The sequence below is a fragment of the Punica granatum genome, chromosome 2 (assembly GCF_007655135.1).
Source record: "Punica granatum isolate Tunisia-2019 chromosome 2, ASM765513v2, whole genome shotgun sequence".
Taxonomy (NCBI): domain Eukaryota; kingdom Viridiplantae; phylum Streptophyta; class Magnoliopsida; order Myrtales; family Lythraceae; genus Punica; species Punica granatum.
Genome location: NC_045128.1, coordinates 9,009,840 through 9,030,520, shown reverse-complemented (window position 1 = coordinate 9,030,520; position 20,681 = coordinate 9,009,840). Strand labels below are relative to the sequence as shown.

The 20,681-nt window shown below is 40.5% G+C and overlaps 1 protein-coding gene across 1 annotated transcript; it reads left to right on the top strand.

Moving 5' to 3' along the window:
* Positions 1-11,492: 11,492 nt before the first annotated feature.
* On the top strand, positions 11,493-19,145 carry LOC116193621. The gene is made up of 15 exons (XM_031522364.1): positions 11,493-11,848; positions 12,132-12,263; positions 12,354-12,535; positions 12,752-12,962; positions 13,288-13,525; positions 13,629-13,779; positions 14,076-14,387; positions 14,953-15,426; positions 15,627-16,392; positions 16,720-16,848; positions 16,939-17,120; positions 17,337-17,547; positions 17,814-18,051; positions 18,155-18,305; positions 18,705-19,145. The coding sequence occupies exons 1-15, from the start codon at positions 11,635-11,637 to the stop codon at positions 19,017-19,019; spliced, it is 3,906 nt and encodes a 1,301-aa protein (XP_031378224.1). The 5' UTR covers positions 11,493-11,634; the 3' UTR covers positions 19,020-19,145.
* The last annotated feature ends 1,536 nt before the right edge of the window (positions 19,146-20,681 follow it).

Here is a 20,681-nt window from a genome sequence, read left to right as displayed (position 1 = left end):
AATACATCTCTGTTCCCTTCAACAGCAATGAAATCACCATTCCCTATTCTCACTTTTGACTTTACTGATCTGTCTAACTTACAAAACAAGCTTTCATTGCCTGTCATATGGTTAGTACTACCACTATCTACAAGCCAGCCATCCCAAGATGCATTTGAAGTAAAGCAGGAGACCACAAACAGATGCTCTACCTCATTTGCTGCTGCAGTCTGTGCTTCTCCAAAATGATGATGTTGCTCCCTACAAATCCTCTTTACATGCCCCATTTTGTGGCATTTTCTGCACTTTACATCAGGTCTCCTCCAGCATCTAAAATGAGGATGACCTTTCTTCCCACAGTGCTTACAAGGATCTGTATAAACCTTGCCATCTCCAGCATCTAAACTCGTGCTCCCTTGGTTGTTTGGAAGATTGCCTTGCTTCACTTTGGCTTGCAAGCACCCTCTACTGGCTCTTCTCTCTTCAGCAAACTTTAGATCTGACAACTCCTTAGTATTCTCAAGAGAGGCAATTGTTGCCTCATATCTCTCTGGCACTGAAACAAGTAGTTTTTGTACCAACCTGCTATCACTTAAATCAGTCCCTAACACCCTTATCTTGTTTGCTATCTCCACAAGCTTGTCTGCAAACTCTTTCACAGTCTCTCTCTCTTCCATCTGAAGCCTTTCAAATTCTCTCAACAAATTTAACACTTTCATACCTCTAATCTTCTCATCTCTTTCATATTCTTCCTTCAAGTAATCCCATATAGCTTTTGCTGACTCAAGCCTCATGACTCTGGTGAAGATGGTGGGTGACACAGCAGCATAAAGACACGATTTTGCCTTTGCCTTCCTGGTCTTCTTCTCCTTGTGCAGCTTGATCTGAGCCATGGTTGGATTATTAGGAAGGGGAGCCACCTCGTAGTCTTCTTCCACTGCTTCCCACAAATCACAACCTTCCATAAAAGCTGTCATCTTCACAGCCCATGCTTGATAATTCTCCCCATCGAACACAGGTGGTGCCATGGCAGAGAATCAACTCGAACTTGCCTCCATCTTGCCTTGAACTTCAACGGATGCAGCCAAAACACTCAATTAACCTCACAAGTCTCTCGCCCACACAGGTCCCTTAAGATCAAGGAAGCTCTGATACCATTGTTGTGTAATTTTACTGTTTCTGCAGCAAACTCACTCACACACTCACACAAGGATAGAGAGATAGAGAGAGGTGAAGGAATAAAGAAAACGTATATTCACTAATCTGCAGAACAGAGTTTTGAGTACAAGAAACAAACATAAAAGGAGAGAGTACAGAAACTGTCCTCACGTACAGGATAACTGCAGAACTGCTTCTGCACACCTGTCCTACAAACCTTAAAATTAGCTACTAAAAGTAACAGTAAAAGATAATGCAACCTAATAACTTAAATGCAGATAAACACAACTGCTTAACAAAGCAGAACGACAAAGATAAAATTAATTCAGCAGCACTGAGACAATACTCCAACAATAACCATTATCACATAACGATTTATATAAAAGAAAACCTACTTCCCATAAAATCCTAAAACATATATATATATATATATTACCAAACCAGTACTCTAATATGTATACATATACTTCTCAATAGATTTTTTTTCCTCACATCATTAATCCAACTAAATAAAAATTTCAGGTCGTAACATATTCAAATATATTCTATACAAAAGAATCTCTATCAAATAACTAAGGTTCCTACATAGTTCTCCAAGCGGATCCCCGTTATCAAAAGTGGTTCCGCCGCGCAATCGAAAGCTTATCTGGAAAAATGTATGCAGGGTGTGAGTTGCATCTCAACAAGCACTAAATTCCAAAGCAAAATGAATAATATTAATTGATAAATATATTTTAGACAACCAAGTATTCATATAGATAGTAGTAGCATAACCAAGTCTATCAATTAATTCACCAACACGACATATTAGACAATACGTACAACTGATTACTAAGTTCATTCATCAACAATCAATTGCCCTTATAACCATATAAAACTATTATTAGAATTAACATTTAACCCAACATCATCTTGCACTCATAGCCTAACTAAATCAAATTAGCAACAAAACGGCCTCCACATAATAATTCAGACAATCATAGCAATCATCACATTTACAGCAATCCAACCAAACAAACAATATACAACACAACCAAATCCATATAGCCATAGGGTTGCATTTCCTCGCAACAGAGTTATGACGGTACCGTGACCCCACACATCTCACTCATATCATCCTCAACTCTCAATATCCATATCTCATAAGCGGGGGCTGCCCATTATCCTTCGGAAGTATGAGTCTAGGCGTCCATTTTTGTATCCCGCCGGATCAGCGGTCTAGGCATATATTTTTGTATCTCGCCAGATCAGCGATCTAAGCGACCCTTTTTGTATCCCACCGGATCAGCGGTCTAGGCGTCCCTTTTTATATCCCGCCGGATCAGCGGTCTAGGCGTCCTATTTATATACCACCGGATCAGCAATCCCATGGCTATAATCAAACAACAATCACAAGCATAAACAATTGCAACCATGCCATCGCACCTCATATATCATCATACAAAAGCACAATCTCAATCACATTACAATGGTATCACATTATCATCACATATCTCATACACAATCAACATATACAATCACGTTGCATATCTCAAATCAAAATAAACATAAAATGGCAATATCTCTCTAATCAATTCATATAATATAGCAAGACCGATTTGTTAATCTCTAACTATCACAATATTCTTTGTAACAATTTATATATTTAGAACACATCATTTCACAAAAGACTAGAATATTTACATAACATACATATATAGCTCAGTCGGTCGCACCTTCCGAGTGCAAGAATTCAACCTCCTTGGTCCCTCTGTTGTATCCCATCTTCTTCCGATTTCCATTGCTTTGTCCCCAGCTCACAGCCTCTCTCTCTCTTTCTCTTGCCACTCCTCCCTTTCTCTCCCTCTGTTTTTCTCTCGACTTTTCTAGCCCAAAATCAGAACAAAGAAGGACATAGAAAGAAGTAAATGGCAGTAGAAAGGGGAGTGGTCATAGGACCACGTGGAGCCCATTCCATGCATCTTTTTTTTTTCTTTTTAACCTCCCGCCACGTAAATTTAATATATATATATATATATATAATATAAGTATGTGTACGTATATGTGTATGTATACATTTTTTTTGGAAAAATAGATACCGACTCTATATATATATATAATATATAAGTATGTGTACGTATATGTGTATGTATACTTTTTTTTTTGTAAAATAGATACCGGGTCTCACAAAATGATCCCAAATCAATCAAGTCAACTCGAAGAAAAGTAGGACAAAACTCTCATCATATAACTGCCACTTTGGGTCACTTGACTCCGAGAGGTATGATTGTTCCATTAGAATACCTGCCCAATATCTGATATATCTTTGCCTTGAATTAATGGGGGGCGCTTCCTCAACACTGTTGGTCGATTGAAAATTCACCTCGAAATGACCAAGTCAAGAAGAACGGTAGAGGATAAATATGGAAAGCAATTATCCTAAAATATAAGAAAAAATCTTAATCGATTGGTTCTAGTCTATATACTTGCATGACAAAATAGTCCTTGCATGACAAAATAGTCAATAAAGTCTCGTCTTGTCCGCAACGGAAGCTTTCTCTCTCATTGACAAAATGGGAGGAAAGAAAGAAAAACCAAAAAAAAAAAGTCTTCCTTTCTTACTGAAAGGGCTGTTCAAAGTTTGGGTCAACCGAAAAAAACAAAAAATGTTTCGCAAAAGGAAGCCGGTGTTTTGTACGGAGAAGCACACTAGGGAAAAATTTTCTTTTTACAAAAATTTTCAACCAAAGTGCGAAAACTTTTCTCACTACAGCTCTTTCATTCAGTTCAGAAGGGGTTTCTTTTGTACTAAATTAGGTTCTTTCTTGCACGAAAAGTTTTGCTAAAGAAAAAGAACGTTTTGCACTAGAATGAAAATGATGTTTATTCAAAGCCCGAAGACTTTCCGCACTTGATCAGCTAAAGGTTGATGAATCAGCTCAAATTTACTTATTTTTAATTTAAAAATACAATTATTACTTTTAAAAAAAATTTAATCATTTAATTTAATTTTAATATTAAATTATCTCAACTATTCAGTACTTTTTCACAATTTAACAATACAATCATTACTTTATCTCAACTATTCATTACTTTTTCACATTTTTTTTTGCATATAATTCAACAATACAATTATTACAAACCAATTAAAACAAAAACTCAACTCAACTTAACTCTAATACTAAACACACTAAAGGCTAAGGCGGAATTAGTCGGCCACAAAACCGCCGCTACGGCGAGGTCGGCGCCGGAGGTGGTTACGAGATTTGGGCCATGGATGCATGTTCAGGGAAAGTCTCGCAAATCACGGCAGGTGATCGAAAAGCCATCGATTACGCCAACCGTGGAGCCAACAATTAGGGGAAGAGAATCAAGAAATGGATCGAGATTTGCGATATTACAAGAGGAGGATCTTAATCCTTCTGGAAAGCAGCCAGTTGTTACCAGCATAGATGGAGGGGTTTCCAAATTAACTTCATCCCATGCTAAACCTAAGGATAACCGTTCCAGTCAAACAGGCCCAGGTAATTGGATTTTTCAGGCCCAACCTATTAAGAATGTGGGAAGATCCACTACGAGTCCAAGAAGCTCTAAGCCCACTGGCCCGGCCCCATCAAAGAAGAAAACCCAAGCCCGTTCCAAGGCCAGCGAAACTATATTGCCGGTTGTTCAACAAAAATAGACTACCGCGACCCATTTATCGGCGGACTACAGACAAGATCCTACTCCAAAGCCCACTAATAATGCACAGAAATCCCCCCAAGCAGAGAGGGTTGTTAAGGGGATGGAGCAAACGCCATCCAAACCTGGTCGTGCCCCTGATCCTACGAGAACCTGAGGCATTATTTTGGTGGTCAACCGACCAAGTGTCGAGGTTGCTACACATCAGGAGTCTAACCCGCCCGGACTAATGGAGGCTTCCATCGTAAAGGATATGCGAGACTCAGGGGTTGTTGTTCCGATGTAACTAAGAGATGGAGGAGGAGATGCCTCGCCACTCTTGAAAGCAGACTGCTAAATTGGTCAACCGGAAATGTTGTTGTGTTTCTTCCTTTTTTCAAAATAATTTTATGTGTTTTTTATTTTGGAATTGTAGAGGGGCTGGTGGGCCAAAATTTGTTCGGTCTATGAAGAAGTATATCAGAGTGGAAAAACCGGCGATGGTCATGATCGCTGAACCTCGGATTAGTGTAGCGAAGGCTGATAAGGTCTGCCGCAAATTCTCGGAGTTCAGGAGTGAATGAATAGAAGCCTAGGGATTCTCTAGAGGTATATGGTTATGGTGGAAGGCATCCGAATTACAAGTCTCTATCCTTGAACTCCACACTCAAGCCTTCCATGCTCAAGTGCAGTAGGATGGAAACACATGGGCACTCACCGTGGTCTAGGCAAGTCCGACCGAATCGTCCTGCAGAGACTTATGGCAATTGCTTCGAGATCTTTCTTCCCGTATCCAAGGGCCGTGGATGGTTATAGGTGATTTCAATGAAATTCTCGAGGCAACTGAAAAGATGGGAAGAGCTCCATTCGATCCAAACGAGACCATAAGTTTCTGAGAAGCGCTGGACCATGCGGGACTTATGGATTTGGGAAGCACGGGGGCACGTTGCACGTGGAGGGGTCCTCTCTTCCAAGGCTACGACCAGGTTTTCAAAAGATTGGATCGCGCTGTCTACAATACGGAGTGGCGTATTCTTTTTCCGGAGGCGACAATACATGTACTACCACGTGTAAAGTAGGACCACCACCCACTGCGGTTGAATTTACAGAGCAACCGGGGAGACAACGTGGAATCCGGCCATTCCGCTACATTGATGCCTGGTGTTCACACCCAGACTTTAACCAAGTTCTGGAGACGGCATGGGACAACAAATCACGACTTCCCGAATCTTTGGCTGGCTTCAAGGAGAAAATCAATAATTGGAATAAAGTGGTCTTTGGGAACATTATATGGAGAAAAAATCATGCTCCCAGGAGGCTTAATGGAGTGCAAAGAGCATTACAAGTCCGACCCAATAGATATCTCATGGAATTAGAGGCAACACTGATAGCCGAGATTGATGAAACGCTTGCACAAGAGGAATTACTTTGGTTCCAAAAGTCTCGTGCGGAATGGGTGCAATCAGGGATAGAAACACAAAATATTTTCATGCGAAAACAATGATGAATAGAAAGCGCATTCAAATAGAGGCTTTGAAGAACTCGAACGGCGACTGGATCATTGAGGATGAGCAGTTTAGTCGCCATGCTATTGATCATTTCCACGAATTATTCACGGAGGAATCAGTCAGTCCAAACTTGGGGCTGCCCAACTATTTTAGTCGAGCAGCGATCTTTGACTTCCAAGCGCTTGTTCGACCTGCATCGAGTGAGGAGGTTCGTTCCGCCCTGTTCGCAATGGGTCCCTACAAAGCTCCCAGACCCGACGGCTTCCCTGCAATTTTCTTTCGAGCTCACTAGACAGTGGTTGAGCCATCTATAGTGGAATTTGTTCGATCTGTGATTGACAAAGGTTTGTCCGTGTCCAATGTAAATGATACTATACTAGTTCTTATCCCGAAAGTGGAACTCCCGGAGTCGATACATCAGTTTAGGCCGATTAGCCTATGCAACGTGTCCTATAAATTGATAACGAAGGTGATTGTGAACACACTTCAAGGATACATGGCCGAACTAGTCTCCCCGAATCAAGTAAGTTTTGTTCCGGGACGACACATTCAGGATAACATTGTGATTGCTCATGAGCTAGTCCATTCAATGCATCGAATGAGAGGTCGAAAGAAGTTTATGGCAATTAAAGTGGGTTTAGAGAAGGCCTATGACCGACTAAACTGGAACTTCATTGTTGATACTCTTGTGGCGGCTTGGGTACCAGAGAAGTTGCAGGTCATCATCAGGGATTGCATCTCGTCAGTGGGCACGAATGTTCTCTGGAATGGCAACCTTACTGAAGGATTCAAACCGAGACGAGGCATAAGACAAGGTTGTCCGCTCTCACTATACTTGTTTGTTTTATGTGTCGAGCGCTTATCACATTTAATTAGGGAGTCGGTAGAAGTAGAAGTGTGGCAACCAATACGCGTAGGCCGGAATGGACAGTGGATTTCTCATTTGATGTTCGCTGATGATATATTACTATTTGCGAAAGTCTCAGAGAACCAAATCGCCATTGTTTGTGCCATCCTTGACCGGTTTTGAGCAGTGTCAGGGGAAAAGCACGTTGGGACGCTATTTGGGAGTGCCAATAGTTCATGGGCGTCTCCGTCAGGAACATTTTGAGCAGGTTAGCTCTCGTGTCCAGGATAAGATCAATGGGTGGACGACACAGACTCTTTCTATGGTTGGTCGAGTCACGTTGGCGAAATCTATGATACAAGCTATTCCCTCGTTCACAATGTAGGTTATGAGACTTCCGGCAAATGTATGTGAACAGCTCCATAGACACTATCGTGACTTCATTTGGGGTCACTCATCGGATTCACGGAAGATCCACTTAGTAAATTGGCGAACTATAATGCAACCCTTGTCTAGTGGGGGATTGGGGCTACGAGACCTTAATCTTTTCAATGATACTCTTCTGGCAAAGTTGGGATGGGGAGTAATCACGAATCCCTCGGCTCTATGGGTTCGAGTGCTTAAAGGTAAGTATATAAACCGATTGGAACCTTCCCTTCAACTAAAGATTTGCAGTTCGGATTCTTGGCAATGGAGGGGCATAGCTCGAGCCTGGAATCGAGCTGCAGTAGGAGCAGCCTGGATAGTCCGAAATGGACAGTGTGTGATGTTCTGGGAAGATAAGTGTGTCATTGGTTGTGGACCGTTGTTGCAACACATCATAAGAACGCCTGATGAGGCCATTCTCAACCGGAAGGTTGCGGAGTTTGCTCAACCGAGTGGATCATGGAATTGGAGTTTGATCCAAAACCTCCTTGATAGCACAACTATGCTCAGAGTTGCGGCTCAAACCACCTAGCTTGGATAAAGGAGAAGATAGTATCTACTGGACGATGGAAACTACAATCTACTGGACGATGGAAACTACAGGCCGATTCAAAACCTCATCGGTATACCAACTCATGGCAGAAGAAGATTGGGATGCGGAAGATATCCTATGCAAGCTTATATGGCGATGGCACGGTCCTCAGCGTGTTCGATAGTTTCTATGGTTGATAGGCCACGACCGTTTGCTCACAAATGAACACCGTATGCGCAGGCATATTGTAGTATCGGGTGCATGTGGAAGCTGTGCTGATTTTATGGAGACGACACTTCATGCTATATGAGACTGCCCTCGAGCCTGTGACACGTGGATTCGGCTAGTTCCGATAGCGAATCATTCATTATTTTTCTCGATGCCTTTACGGGATTGGATGTTGAATAACTTGATGAATTCGGCTGGAGGCTGGAGGCTGGAGTTGCATATTTGGAATAGCATGTTGGCTTATCTAGGGGTGGCGGAATCAAGAAATTTTTGACGAGAATTTTTCTCGGCCTTTAGATGGTGCTTTGGTTGCTAGAAAGATGACTGCAAGTTTTAGTCGAACAGAGACCATAAGAACCATACTCCGAAATCCAAAAGTGTGGAAGTGGATTCGGTGGGCTTGGCCACAGCAGGGGTGGATCAAGGTTAACACCGATGGCTCATTCAGAGGAAATCCGGGGCCTGCAAGTGCTGGTGGAGTTATACGTGGGGAGGATGGGCAATGGATTGGAGGTTTTGCGCACAATGTCGGATTCGCGACTTCAGTCATCGCCGAATTATGAGGGGCTCTCATAGGCCTTCAATACGCTTGGGATCTAGGACTTCGGCGGATTATATTGGAGGTGGATTCGGAGGTCGTGAAGCTGATGATCACTCGCCCGTCCCCAACTGCGGCTTCTACCGAGCTCTTAGTGGAGACATCCGGGAGTTACTTGAACGGGATTGGTAGGTGCAAATCTATCATACATATAGGGAGGGCAATGCGTGTGCGGATTGGATGGGCCGGTCGGCGACTCGTCTCTCATCGGGATCTTATTTCTATGCCCACCCACCAAGTAGCGTTCTACCGCTCCTTCTGGGTGATCTTTCTAGGGCCTCCTTACCCCGCTTATGTTTAATGTAATTTATGTTTTCTTATTGGTCGATGGCCCCTATTCTACCAAAAAAATATAAATAAATAAAGGTTGAGCCATGGGACAGTAGAGTATCCTTCCCTTGCATGACAAAATAGTCAATAAGTCCCCGTCTTCTCTGCAACCGAAACTCTCTGTAATTTTCACATGACAAAATGGGAGGAAAGAAAGTAGTGTTATCAGAACTGGATCGGATGATGAACCGGAAAGAGTAAGGGTTCAAGGGTTTCTGAGTCCAATCGGGGGTTCGATGGGTCGGACTGAACGTTTATTTAAAATAAAATAAATATTCATATTATTAAAAAAATTATGATAATTAAGATAAAAGTATGATGATTTTAAAGAAATATAACAGTAGTATAAGAAAGTATCTATATTTAATATTTCTTACTTCAAAATAAATATTTTATTTTAATAACTACTTAAAAGTAGAGTTAAAAGAATAAAAAAGTGGTGGTGGTTTGGTTGCTAATATGCTAGTATGAGAAGTAAGAGGTCATGAGTTCAAATCTTTATACAACCAAATAATTTTTACATTAAATAGCAAACTCCTAAAACCATAAAAAAGTCTTCCGGTCTCCTGGGATTTTTACTGAAAGCTGTTCAAAGTTCTGCACAGGAGGAACAATGTTTTTGTATAAAGAAGCACACCACAGAAAATTTTTCTTTGCACAAAACTTTGGAGCCAAAGTGCGAAAAGTTTTCGCACTACAGCTCTTTCATTTAGTACAGAAGAAGGATTTCTCTTGTACTAAATATTGTTTTTTCTAGCGCGAAAAGTTTTCGCTAAAGAAAAAGAACGTCTTTCACTGGTATGAAATGATGTTATTCAAGCACGAAAACTTTCCGCACTTGATCAGCTAAAGGTTGAGCCATGGGACAGTAGAATATCCTTCCCTTTCTCCCCCTCTCTCTCTAATGGCAGCTAAATTTCCCACCTCCATCTCCATCTCCACCTGCTTCTGCATCTTCTTCTTCTTCCTCCTCCTCTGCAACTTCTTCTCCTCATCGATATCCCAGCAATGGGTTCGCTCCGGCCACTACATCTCCGGCAGCGAAATCCCCGTCTCTGACATCAACTCTGCTCTGTTCACCCACCTCATATGCTGCTTCGCTTACATCAACTCCTCCACCTTTGAGCTCTCCATCAACTCTTCACGGCTCCCGAAGTTCTCGAGCTTTACGAGCACCGTCAGGCGCAAGAACGATAGGATCATCACCCTCTTGTCCGTTTGGGCTGGGGGAGATGACCCTGTCATTTTCGAGTCCATGGTAATGATGATCAGATATGACTTATTATTCCTATCCTATTAAAATAATTGTGACTGATAGAATAGATACTGGATTGTTCTAGAGAAAATCGGGTTGTGTACGGCTAAGGCAAAGTATTTTCCCTTATGAAGGGGTTTTTAACCCGAATGATCCATGATTTATGCGTTTTATCAAATTTATTTCATGTTTTTTTTTTGTCAACTATATCTCATGGTTTATATTTTACTTCAAATCTATTCACTGTTATATTTTCGTCAACGTCTAATGATTTTGCTACAGTAATCCCTTTTATCCATAATAGATTTGACAAAAAATTAAAATCATGAAAAAAATTATATGATACATTTGGAACAAAATTGAAATTATGGATAGATTTGAGTATACTAACGTTTTATTAATAGACAATAAAAATGGCAGAATGAATTTCATGCAAAATGTAAATCATAAGAAATATTTGACAAAAAAAACATAAAATAAATTTAAGAAAACGCGTAAACCATGAACCAAAACCCTCTCTGGAACATGTTTGATTTCACTTGATGTTAGTCATAGAATTCGATGTTTATCCTTCCTGTCTCCTTTCAATAGGTGGGTAATTCTTCTTCAAGGCAGTTCTTCATCAATTCCTCAATCAAAGCAGCTCGCTCCTATGGCTTCAATGGGCTCGATCTGACTGGGTTTGTTCCCAGTGAGACCACCAACATGACAAATTTCGGTACTTTTCTGGATGAACTGAGAGAAGGTACTGATTCTGAGTCAAAAGCATCTCAGAAAACCCGATTGCTTCTGACAATGGCAGGTTACTGCCGAAATGTCTTTGACGTGAGTTACCCAATCGACTCGATGAGTCGGAGCTTGGATTGGCTCCATATTAGTTCCTATGACTACCATTTGCCCACCAAGGACAGATACATTTACCCGCACGCCCCTCTTTTCGACCCAAAGAGCCAAAACAACACTGATTTCTGTATAAGTGTTTACATAACTCGAGGATTTCCTGCTAACAAGTTGGTGCTTGGCCTCCCCTTGCATGGATACGCATGGAAGCTGGAGAATGTGAATGAAAATTCTGTTGGGTCCCCAGCAGACGGTCCCGTTTTAACAGCTGATGGCTCCATCGGGTATAAGATCATGAAGTCCTATATTCGGGATATCGGGTATGGGACGACATCAGTGTATAATTCCTCCTACGTTGTGGATTTTTTCATCAAGGGGTCTACTTGGATTAATTTTGATGGTCCCGAGGTAATCAGAAGGAAAGTTGCATATGCGAAGGAGAAGGGACTTTTGGGTTACAAGGTGTTCCAAGTCGCAAATGATGCTGACTGGGTTCTTTCTCGAGCAGGTAATTTTTCTGTTTTCTATTACTTCCGGAAATTCATCTAAGAGTTTACGCTGGTGAAAGGATAGATGCTATAATTTATTCTTTGTTATGACTTTCCAAATGCTTTCTGGCTGTTCTCGGTGATTGAGTTTTTCATAGTTTAATGATGATTGTTCTGCACACATCCACTTCAACTATGAGCTGCAGCACGGCAATCGAGTAGACTTTAATCTTGTCATGGATTACTTGTAACATTTGTATCTTTAGAACCACATCTAATTTACGGATCAAACAAATTCCACAGCCATGGAAGCAAGTGAAGGTCGAAAAAGGAACCAAATTTTGCTGCCGGTTGCCATTGCTACAGCAGCTGCTTTAGGTATCCTCCTGCTTTTTGGTGTGATATTTTACTTGCGAGGCAGACGCATATCAAGAGGTAAATTTCGGAAACCATAAAATTTCCCATTATTAGCATCCTCTAACAGTACTGTTCTAAAAGTTCTTTGCTCTGTTTTGGTGAGTAAAGGGTTCTTGGGAGTGATAAAGAGATTAATCCAAAGATCAAAATGCGGTATGTGGTCTCCTGGAAGTCTTGAAAGTGATACTCCTAATCTGCAAGTATTCAGCTATGCTACCCTCAAAGCAGCAACCAATAACTTCTCAGCCGAAAATAAGCTTGGAGAGGGTGGTTTCGGGCCCGTTTATAAGGTAAAATACGCAACCCTGTTCCGTTATTATCCTTGAATCCGAAGAACTTTGGAAGCTATTGGAATCTTTCTCATTGAAAGAAAATATGATAAACTGGAAAAATCTCTTTTTCAAAGTAAGCAAGCTTGTTCTTGCATTCACTATTCTCCCACTTGAGAGTAACGTAGAGACTATAAGATTTGTTGATTATTGAACATTGATTGATGCTTCTTCTAGGGTAAGTTGCGCAATGGGCCGGAAATAGCAGTGAAGAAGTTGTCCAAAAACTCGAACCAAGGTCTTGAGGAGTTCAAGAATGAAGTCATGTTAACTGCAAGACTTCAACATGTGAACTTGCTTCGAGTTTTGGGATTTTGCACTGACCGGGAAGAGAAGATGTTGATCTATGAGAATATGCCAGGGAAAAGCTTGGACTTCTACATATTCGGTTCGTGAAACTTTCGCTGTCTTTAAATTATCTGCTTTCTCTTGAATTGGTTGGTGAGAGGATTCCTTATAAGACATGCTGAAGCTGATGTTGAGAGGATTTTTGAAAAGAATAATCATTGAAAATAATTCTTTTACAGCTGAGAGGATTTTTGAAAAGAATAATCATTGAAAATAATTCTTTTACGCTCAAAGTTGATCGAATGGAATCGAGTTAATTCTTAGTCTACACTCATAGCTAGAGACTCAGGTGGACAGTTTGGGCTTCTTTTCTATAATTTTAAGATGTCGTTTAGCCAGAATTCACCAATATGAAATCGATGCAGATCCAGTTAGAAGAAATATTTTGGACTGGGATAAAAGATTGCAAATCATCGAGGGGGTCACTCAAGGTCTCCTTTACCTGCAAGAATATTCAAACTGCACGATCGTTCATCGGGATCTGAAAGCCAGCAACATTTTGCTTGACAGCGAGAGGAACCCCAAGATATCAGATTTTGGCATCGCGAGAATCTTTCGGAAGAACGAACTTGAAGCAAACACCGGTCGAATTGTTGGGACATTGTGAGAGAACTAATGGCCTTTCACTATTATCTCAAACACAAAAGGCTACTTCCTTTTCCCTTCACGATAAATGACTTTAGTTTGGATAATTCATGTGATGCAGCGGTTGTGTTCCTCCTGAATACGTGAGGAGGGGTATATACTCGATGAAGTACGATGTTTACAGCTTCGGAGTACTTGTCTTGCAAATAATCAGCGGCAAGAAGACGAACTGTCGCTACGGCCCAAGCGAGAACCTGAACCTTCTTGAATATGTAAGTTAATCTGAAAAAACTCCTTCCGTCATATTTTTTGCGATTTTCGCCCTCAGTTTTGATATGAAATAAATGGCACTTATCTCCTTAACTTATCGGTCTGCTTCAGGTTGATCCATGTGGTCTCTAAACTTCCATATGCGCATGCACTGGAGTAGTTTGACCAATAACTTCAAATTGTATTGTTACTTTTTGAATATTTTGATGATGTGAATCAAATGAAATCTCCTAACCTCGGATTTGATAGCAAACATTTGCAGCAGTTACGAGAAAAGTCATGTTTTCATCAATTTCAGGCATACGAGACATGGATAAGCGGTGAAGGCATGGAGTTCATTGACCCATCACTGGTCGATTCAGCCTCGTCTTGTAAGCTCACAAGGTGTCTGCAAATTGCCCTCTTATGTGTGCAAGAAAATCCCATGGACAGGCCTTCGATGTTGGAGATCTCTTCGATGCTAAGAAACGGGACTTCAGAAATCACCTCTCCGAAGCGACCTGCATTCTCTATCAAAAAAGATGAGGATGGAGGTGAGGCGAAAGTAGGTAGTGCAGCAGAAGAGATTTATTCTATAAATGATGCGACGGTGTCCGAATTATTTCCCCGCTGAGCTTGGAGTTCCTCAGGTGTGTCTATAATCTTATCTAGTGTGAGAACAAAATTTCAGCGCACTTGCGTTTGTGCATACATTGTTAAAACAATAGCGAATTGATCCGGGTGGGTTCTTTTACGAGAAAAAGTATTCGTCCCTTCCTCTCTCGCTGATGATAACCGTGTGGTGGCAATTGATTGCTTCTCGTCTAGCATCTTATTTTCACTTGGAGTGGTTTCCAATCAATCAAGCCAACCCTAAGAAAAGTAGGATAAAACTGCGAGATCCTGTTACTGCCATCTTCTTCGGATCACTCGACTCCAAGAGGTACGATTGTTCAATTTAAATGCCTGCCCAATATCTGATATGTCTTTGCCTTGCACTAAGCTTATATTTTTCCTTATGGCTGCCCGTGCTGAGCATTATCGGTCAATATGGAATTCGCCTCAAATTGATCTGTGCAGTCTGATGGAATGAAACTTCACATGCAATTCCATTTCTAATTTAACGGTAGAGGACAAATATGGAAAGTAATTTTCCCAAGATAGTATGCTGCCACTCCCGCCACGTAATATAACCTTTTCTCAACGGAATCCTTACACGACCAAGTCGTCAACATGTCCTTGTCGTCTCCTCAGCAGAAACTCCCTCTCATTTTCTCCTTAAAATGGGAGAAAAATCTTTCCCTTCTTCCCCTCTCTCTCTAATGGCGGCTAAGACCCCCACCTCCCTCTCCACCTGCTTCTGCATCTTCTTCTTCTTCCTCCTCCTCTGCAACTTCTTCTCCTCGTCAATATCCCAGCAATGGGTTCGCTCCGGCTACTACTTCTCAGGCAGCGAAATCCCCGTCTCTGACATCGACTCTGCTCTGTTCACCCACCTCATATGCTCCTTCGCTTACATCAACTCCTCCACCTTTGAGCTCTCCATCAACTCCTCAGAGCTCCCGAGCTTCTCGAGCTTTACGAGCACCGTCAGGCGCAAGAACGATAGGATCATCACCCTTTTGTCCGTTTGGGCTGGGGGAGATGACCCTGCCATTTTCGAGTCCATGGTAATGATGATCAGAAATGACATATTATTTCTATCCTATTAAAATAATTGTGACTGATAGAATAGATACTGGATTGTTCTAGAGAAAAACTAGGTTGAGTTCGGCTGAGGAAAAGTATTTTCACTTCTCTGGGACATGTTTGATTTCAGTTGATGTTAGTGATAGAATTCGATGTTTATCCTTCCTGTCTCCTTCAATAGGTGGGTAATTCTTCTTCAAGGCCGGTCTTCGTCAGTTCCTCAATCAAAGCAGCTCGATCCTTTGGCTTCAATGGGCTCGATCTGACTGGGTTTGTTCCCAGTGAGACCACCAACATGACAAATTTCGGTGCTTTTCTGGATGAACTGAGAGAAGGTACTGATTCTGAGTCAAAAACATCTCAGAAAACCCGGTTGCTTCTGACAATGGCCGGTTACTGCCAAAAAGTCTTTGACGTGAGTCTCCCAATCGACCCAATCGACTCGATGAGTCGGAGCTTGGATTGGCTCAATATTATTGCCTACGACTACCATTTGCCCACCAAGGAGAGATACATTTACCCGCACGCCCCTCTTTTCGACCCAAAGAGCCAAAACAACACTGATTTCTGTATAATTGGTTACATAACTCGAGGATTTCCTGCTAACAAGTTGGTGCTTGGCCTCCCCTTCCATGGATACGAATGGAAGCTGGAGAATGTGAATGAAAATTCTGTTGGGTCCCCAGCAGACGGTCCCGTTTTCACAGCTGATGGCTCCATTGGGTATAAGATCGTGAAGTCCTATATTCGGGAAATCGGGTATGGGACGACATCGGTGTATAATTCCACGTACGTTGTGGATTTTTTCATCAAAGGGTCTACTTGGATTAATTTTGATGGTCCCGAGGTAATCAGAAGGAAAGTTGCATATGCACAGGAAAAGGGACTTTTGGGTTACAATGTGTTCCAAGTCGCAAATGATGCTGACTGGGTTCTTTCTCGAGCAGGTAATTTTTCTGTTTTCTATTACTTCTGGAAATTCATAAAAGTTTACGCTGATGAAGGGATAGATGTTGTAATTTATTCTTTGTTATGATTTTCGAAATGTTGTTAACTCGTGGCTAGTTCTCGTAAGAAGCCATTGTGTTGAATGCTTTCTGGCTGTTCTCGGTGATGGAGTTTTTCATAGTTAAATGATGATTGTTCTGCACACATCCACTTCAACTATGAGCTGCAGCACGGCAATCGAGTAGACTTTAATCTTGTTATGGATTACTTGTAACATTTGTATCTTTAGAACCACATCTAATTTACGGATCAAACAAATTCGACAGCCATGGAAGCAAGTGAAAGTCGAAAAACGAACCAAATTTTGCTGCCTGTTGCCATTGCTGCAGCTGCTTTAGGTATCCTCCTGCTTTTTGGTGTGATATTTTACTTGCGAGGCAGACGCATATCAAGAGGTAAATTTCGGAAACCATAAAATTTCTATTTATTAGCATCCTATAACGGTACTGTTCTAAAAGATCTTTGCTCTGTTTTGGTGAGTAAAGGGTTCTTGGGAGTGATAAAGAGATTAATCCAAAGATCGAAATGCGGTATATGGTCTCGTGAAAGTCTTGAAAGTGATACTCCTAATCTGCAAGTATTCAGCTATGCTACCCTCAAAGCAGCAACCAATAATTTCTCAGCTGAAAATAAGCTTGGAGAGGGTGGTTTCGGACCTGTTTATAAGGTAAAGTACGCAACCCTGTTCCGTTATTATCCTTGAATCCGAAGAACTTCAGAAGCGATTGGAATCTTTCTCATTGAAAGAAAATATAATAAACTGGAAAAATCTCTTTTTCAAAATAAGTAAGCTTGTTCTTGCATTCACTATTCTCCTACTTGAGAGTGACGTAGAGATTATAAGATTTGTTGATTATTGAACATTAATTGATGCTTCTTCTAGGGTAAGTTGCGCAATGGGCAGGAAATAGCAGTGAAGAAGTTGTCCAAAAACTCGAACCAGGGTCTCGAGGAATTCGAGAATGAAGTCATGTTAACTGCAAGACTTCAACATGTGAACTTGCTTCGAGTTTTGGGATTTTGCACTGACCGGGAAGAGAAGATGCTGATCTATGAGTATATGCCAAGGAAAAGCTTGGACTTCTACCTACTCGGTTCGAGCCAGTTTTCACTGTCCTTAAATTATTTGCTTTCTCTTGAATTGGTTAGTCACGGAATCCCTAAAAATACATCTAAAGCTGATATTGGGAGGATTTTTTAAGAGAGCAATTATCGACTCAGGTTTATAGTTTGGTCTGGAACTATTATCAGAGCTTAAACTCTGGGCTACATGCTGAACATTTCTTGGTTTTCTTCTCTTTGTTTTCTATAATTTTAAGATGTTCTTTAGCAAGAATTTACCAATACTGAATCGATGCAGATCCCATTAGGAGATACTATTTGGACTGGGAGAAAAGATTGCACATCATAGAAGGGGTTACTCAAGGGCTTCTTTACCTGCAAGAATACTCGAATTTCACGATAATTCATCGGGATCTGAAAGCCAGCAATATTTTACTTGACAGCGAGATGAACCCCAAGATATCAGATTTCGGAATTGCGAGAATCTTTCGGAAGAACGAACTTGAAGCAAACACTGGACGGATTGTTGGGACTTAGTGAGAAAACTTAACTGCCTCTTACTTACTATTATCTCAGAGACACATAATTTGTTTCTTTTCCCTTCTTGATAAATGACTTTAGATAATTCATGTGATGCAGCGGTTATGTTCCTCCTGAATACGTGAGGAAGGGAATATACTCGATGAAGCACGATGTTTACAGCTTCGGAGTACTTCTCTTGCAAATAATTAGCAGCAAGAGGACAACTTGTTACTATGGCCTGTACGAGAACCTGCACCTTCTTGAATATGTAAGTTAATCTGAAGAAACTACTCCCGTCATGTTGATGATATTTTTCTCCCTCATAGTTTTGTCACGAAATAAAGGGCACTCGACCCCTTCAGTTGTAAAGATTCTGGTGGATCCATGTTGTCTGCGAACTTAAACGTACACATACACCAGAATTGTTCGAGCAATAATTTGAGAATTACATTGTTACTTTATAAATTTCCTGGCAATGCGAATCAAATGAAATTTTCCAAAAGCTGGATTTAATGAACAATTTCAATTGATTGAAACATAGAACAAGAATAGTGATGATTAATATCGCTGAGATTCTTGCTGCATTTCCTGCAAAATAAAGGGTATATGCAGGACTTGAAGCAAATATTACAGCTGCGCTGAGATAAGTTCACGTGTTGATTGTCAGGCTTACGAGACATGGATAAGCGGTGAAGGCATGGAGTTCATCGACCCATCACTGGACGACTCGGCCTCGTCCTGCAAGCTTGCAAGGTGCATGCAGATAGCCCTCTTATGTGTGCAAGAAAATCCCGAGGACAGGCCCTCAATGTTGGAGATATCTTCGATGCTAAGAAACGGAACTTCAGAAATCACCACCCCGAAGAGACCTGCATTCTCTGTTAAGAAAGACAAAGATGGAGGTGAGACGAAAGTAGATACTATATCAGAGACAATTTACTCTGTAAATGATGTGACAGTTTCTGAATTATTTCCACGATGAGCTCGAAGTTCTTTTAAGTGTGTGTACATAATCTTAAATCATGTGAGAACAAAATTTTGGCAGACGACTTTGACATAAATTGTTTGCCTCTAAGCTGGTTGTGTGTCGTAGTTTTCTTTGTGCAAAGTGTTCTATTGTTCTTAATTCATCAGTGCAGATGCACGCCGCCGGCATCTTCCAGGCCACCACAGCTGCTGGTTCATCACTTCCTCTCCTATCAAAGGGACGGTGGTGGCTCGATACCGACCATCAATACTTTAATCAAGGTCACTCTGAAACACAAACAAAGAGTGCACAAATAGACAGAGGTTACTGGATTTGCCATGATAGATCAATTAATGCACAAAACCTAAGTTTTCTTGTGCCAAAAGTTACTAATTACCACGAGAAAAATGTTCATATGGTTGGAAAGAAGTAATCCTTTTCTATTAACGAAGACTCCCAGGCCTACTAAGGAGGCGACATAAAAGGGTATTAGAGTCTCACAAATGAAAACTGAACTGAGACTTCTTTCAAATAAAGTCCATACACTGACTACATGGCTCGAAGTATAAGTTTAGTATGATCAGTTACGAGCTTGCAACACGAAAAAGAATATTACAAACAATGTATGTTCTTTCTTTTGGGATCATACAGATATGACCAAACTGGTAATGTCCTTTCATTTGGTGTTCTTGAATTGATTGTATTAGTCACCATCATGGACCGGCCTTCGATGTTAGAGATCTCTTCCGTGCTTAGAAATGGAACTATTCTCCGTTAAGAAAGACGAGGATGAAAATGAGAAGAAAGAAGATAGTCCATCGAACCAATTTATTCTATAAACTAGATGAATATCCGTATGTTGTATGGGAACTGACAAATAATTTTCTTTTATTATTTAGTGGAGAAAATTATTTATAAATCCATGAGTCTAGAGGATATGACTTTATTTAAATGCCTTTAAAAAAAAGCCTTTGGTATACTAATTTAATTTCATCTTTTACCTCATTTGATTTCGTATATATTTTCATTGAAAAAAAACTTTGGATAAGGAGATAGGTAATTAAGTAGACTAATTTTCATTTAAATTATGTTTTGTTACCCTGTGTTTATGATACCATTTAAACTGAATTTTTTTTGATTGATGCATATTAATTTTTTTAATTGTTGACATAATTAAGGTGAAGATACATACTTACATAAACTATCTCAACTATAAATATTCATATATTAATAAAATCATAAATAGACTTATGTATATGAGTATTTATCAACTATATATTATTAATATGTATAGCATATTCAACCGATTTATATGACAATTATTTATCAAACAAAATTTTCTTAAAATAGACGATTAATTTATTTTTGATATCATGTAAAAAACATATCGCATATAATAATAGTAGAAAAGTCTATTTTAATAGGAAAATATATATTGAAATTATATCACTTATAATAAATATTTAAAATATAAGATGTTGATATGGTGACATGAAAGGACTTTTAGAATTCCAATGATGTGGAAGTAGGGGTGGCAATTCGTATCGTGTCGTGTTTAAACGGGTTTGTGTCATCGAAGTCAGTACCCGTATACGACACGACTATTAAATGAGTCAGGTTTCACATACACGAACACGACACGTTTATATCCGTGTCAACCCGTACACGACACGTTTA

Excerpts from the sequence above, each read along its gene's own strand:
- LOC116193621 (XM_031522364.1), top strand. The coding sequence starts at position 11,635 with ATGAAGTCCTATATTCGGGATATCGGGTATGGGACGACATCAGTGTAT. Across the intron at positions 16,393-16,719 it reads CTGGGTTCTTTCTCGAGCAG|CCATGGAAGCAAGTGAAAGT; the intron begins GTAATTTTTCTG and ends CAAATTCGACAG. Across the intron at positions 17,121-17,336 it reads GTTTCGGACCTGTTTATAAG|GGTAAGTTGCGCAATGGGCA; the intron begins GTAAAGTACGCA and ends TGCTTCTTCTAG.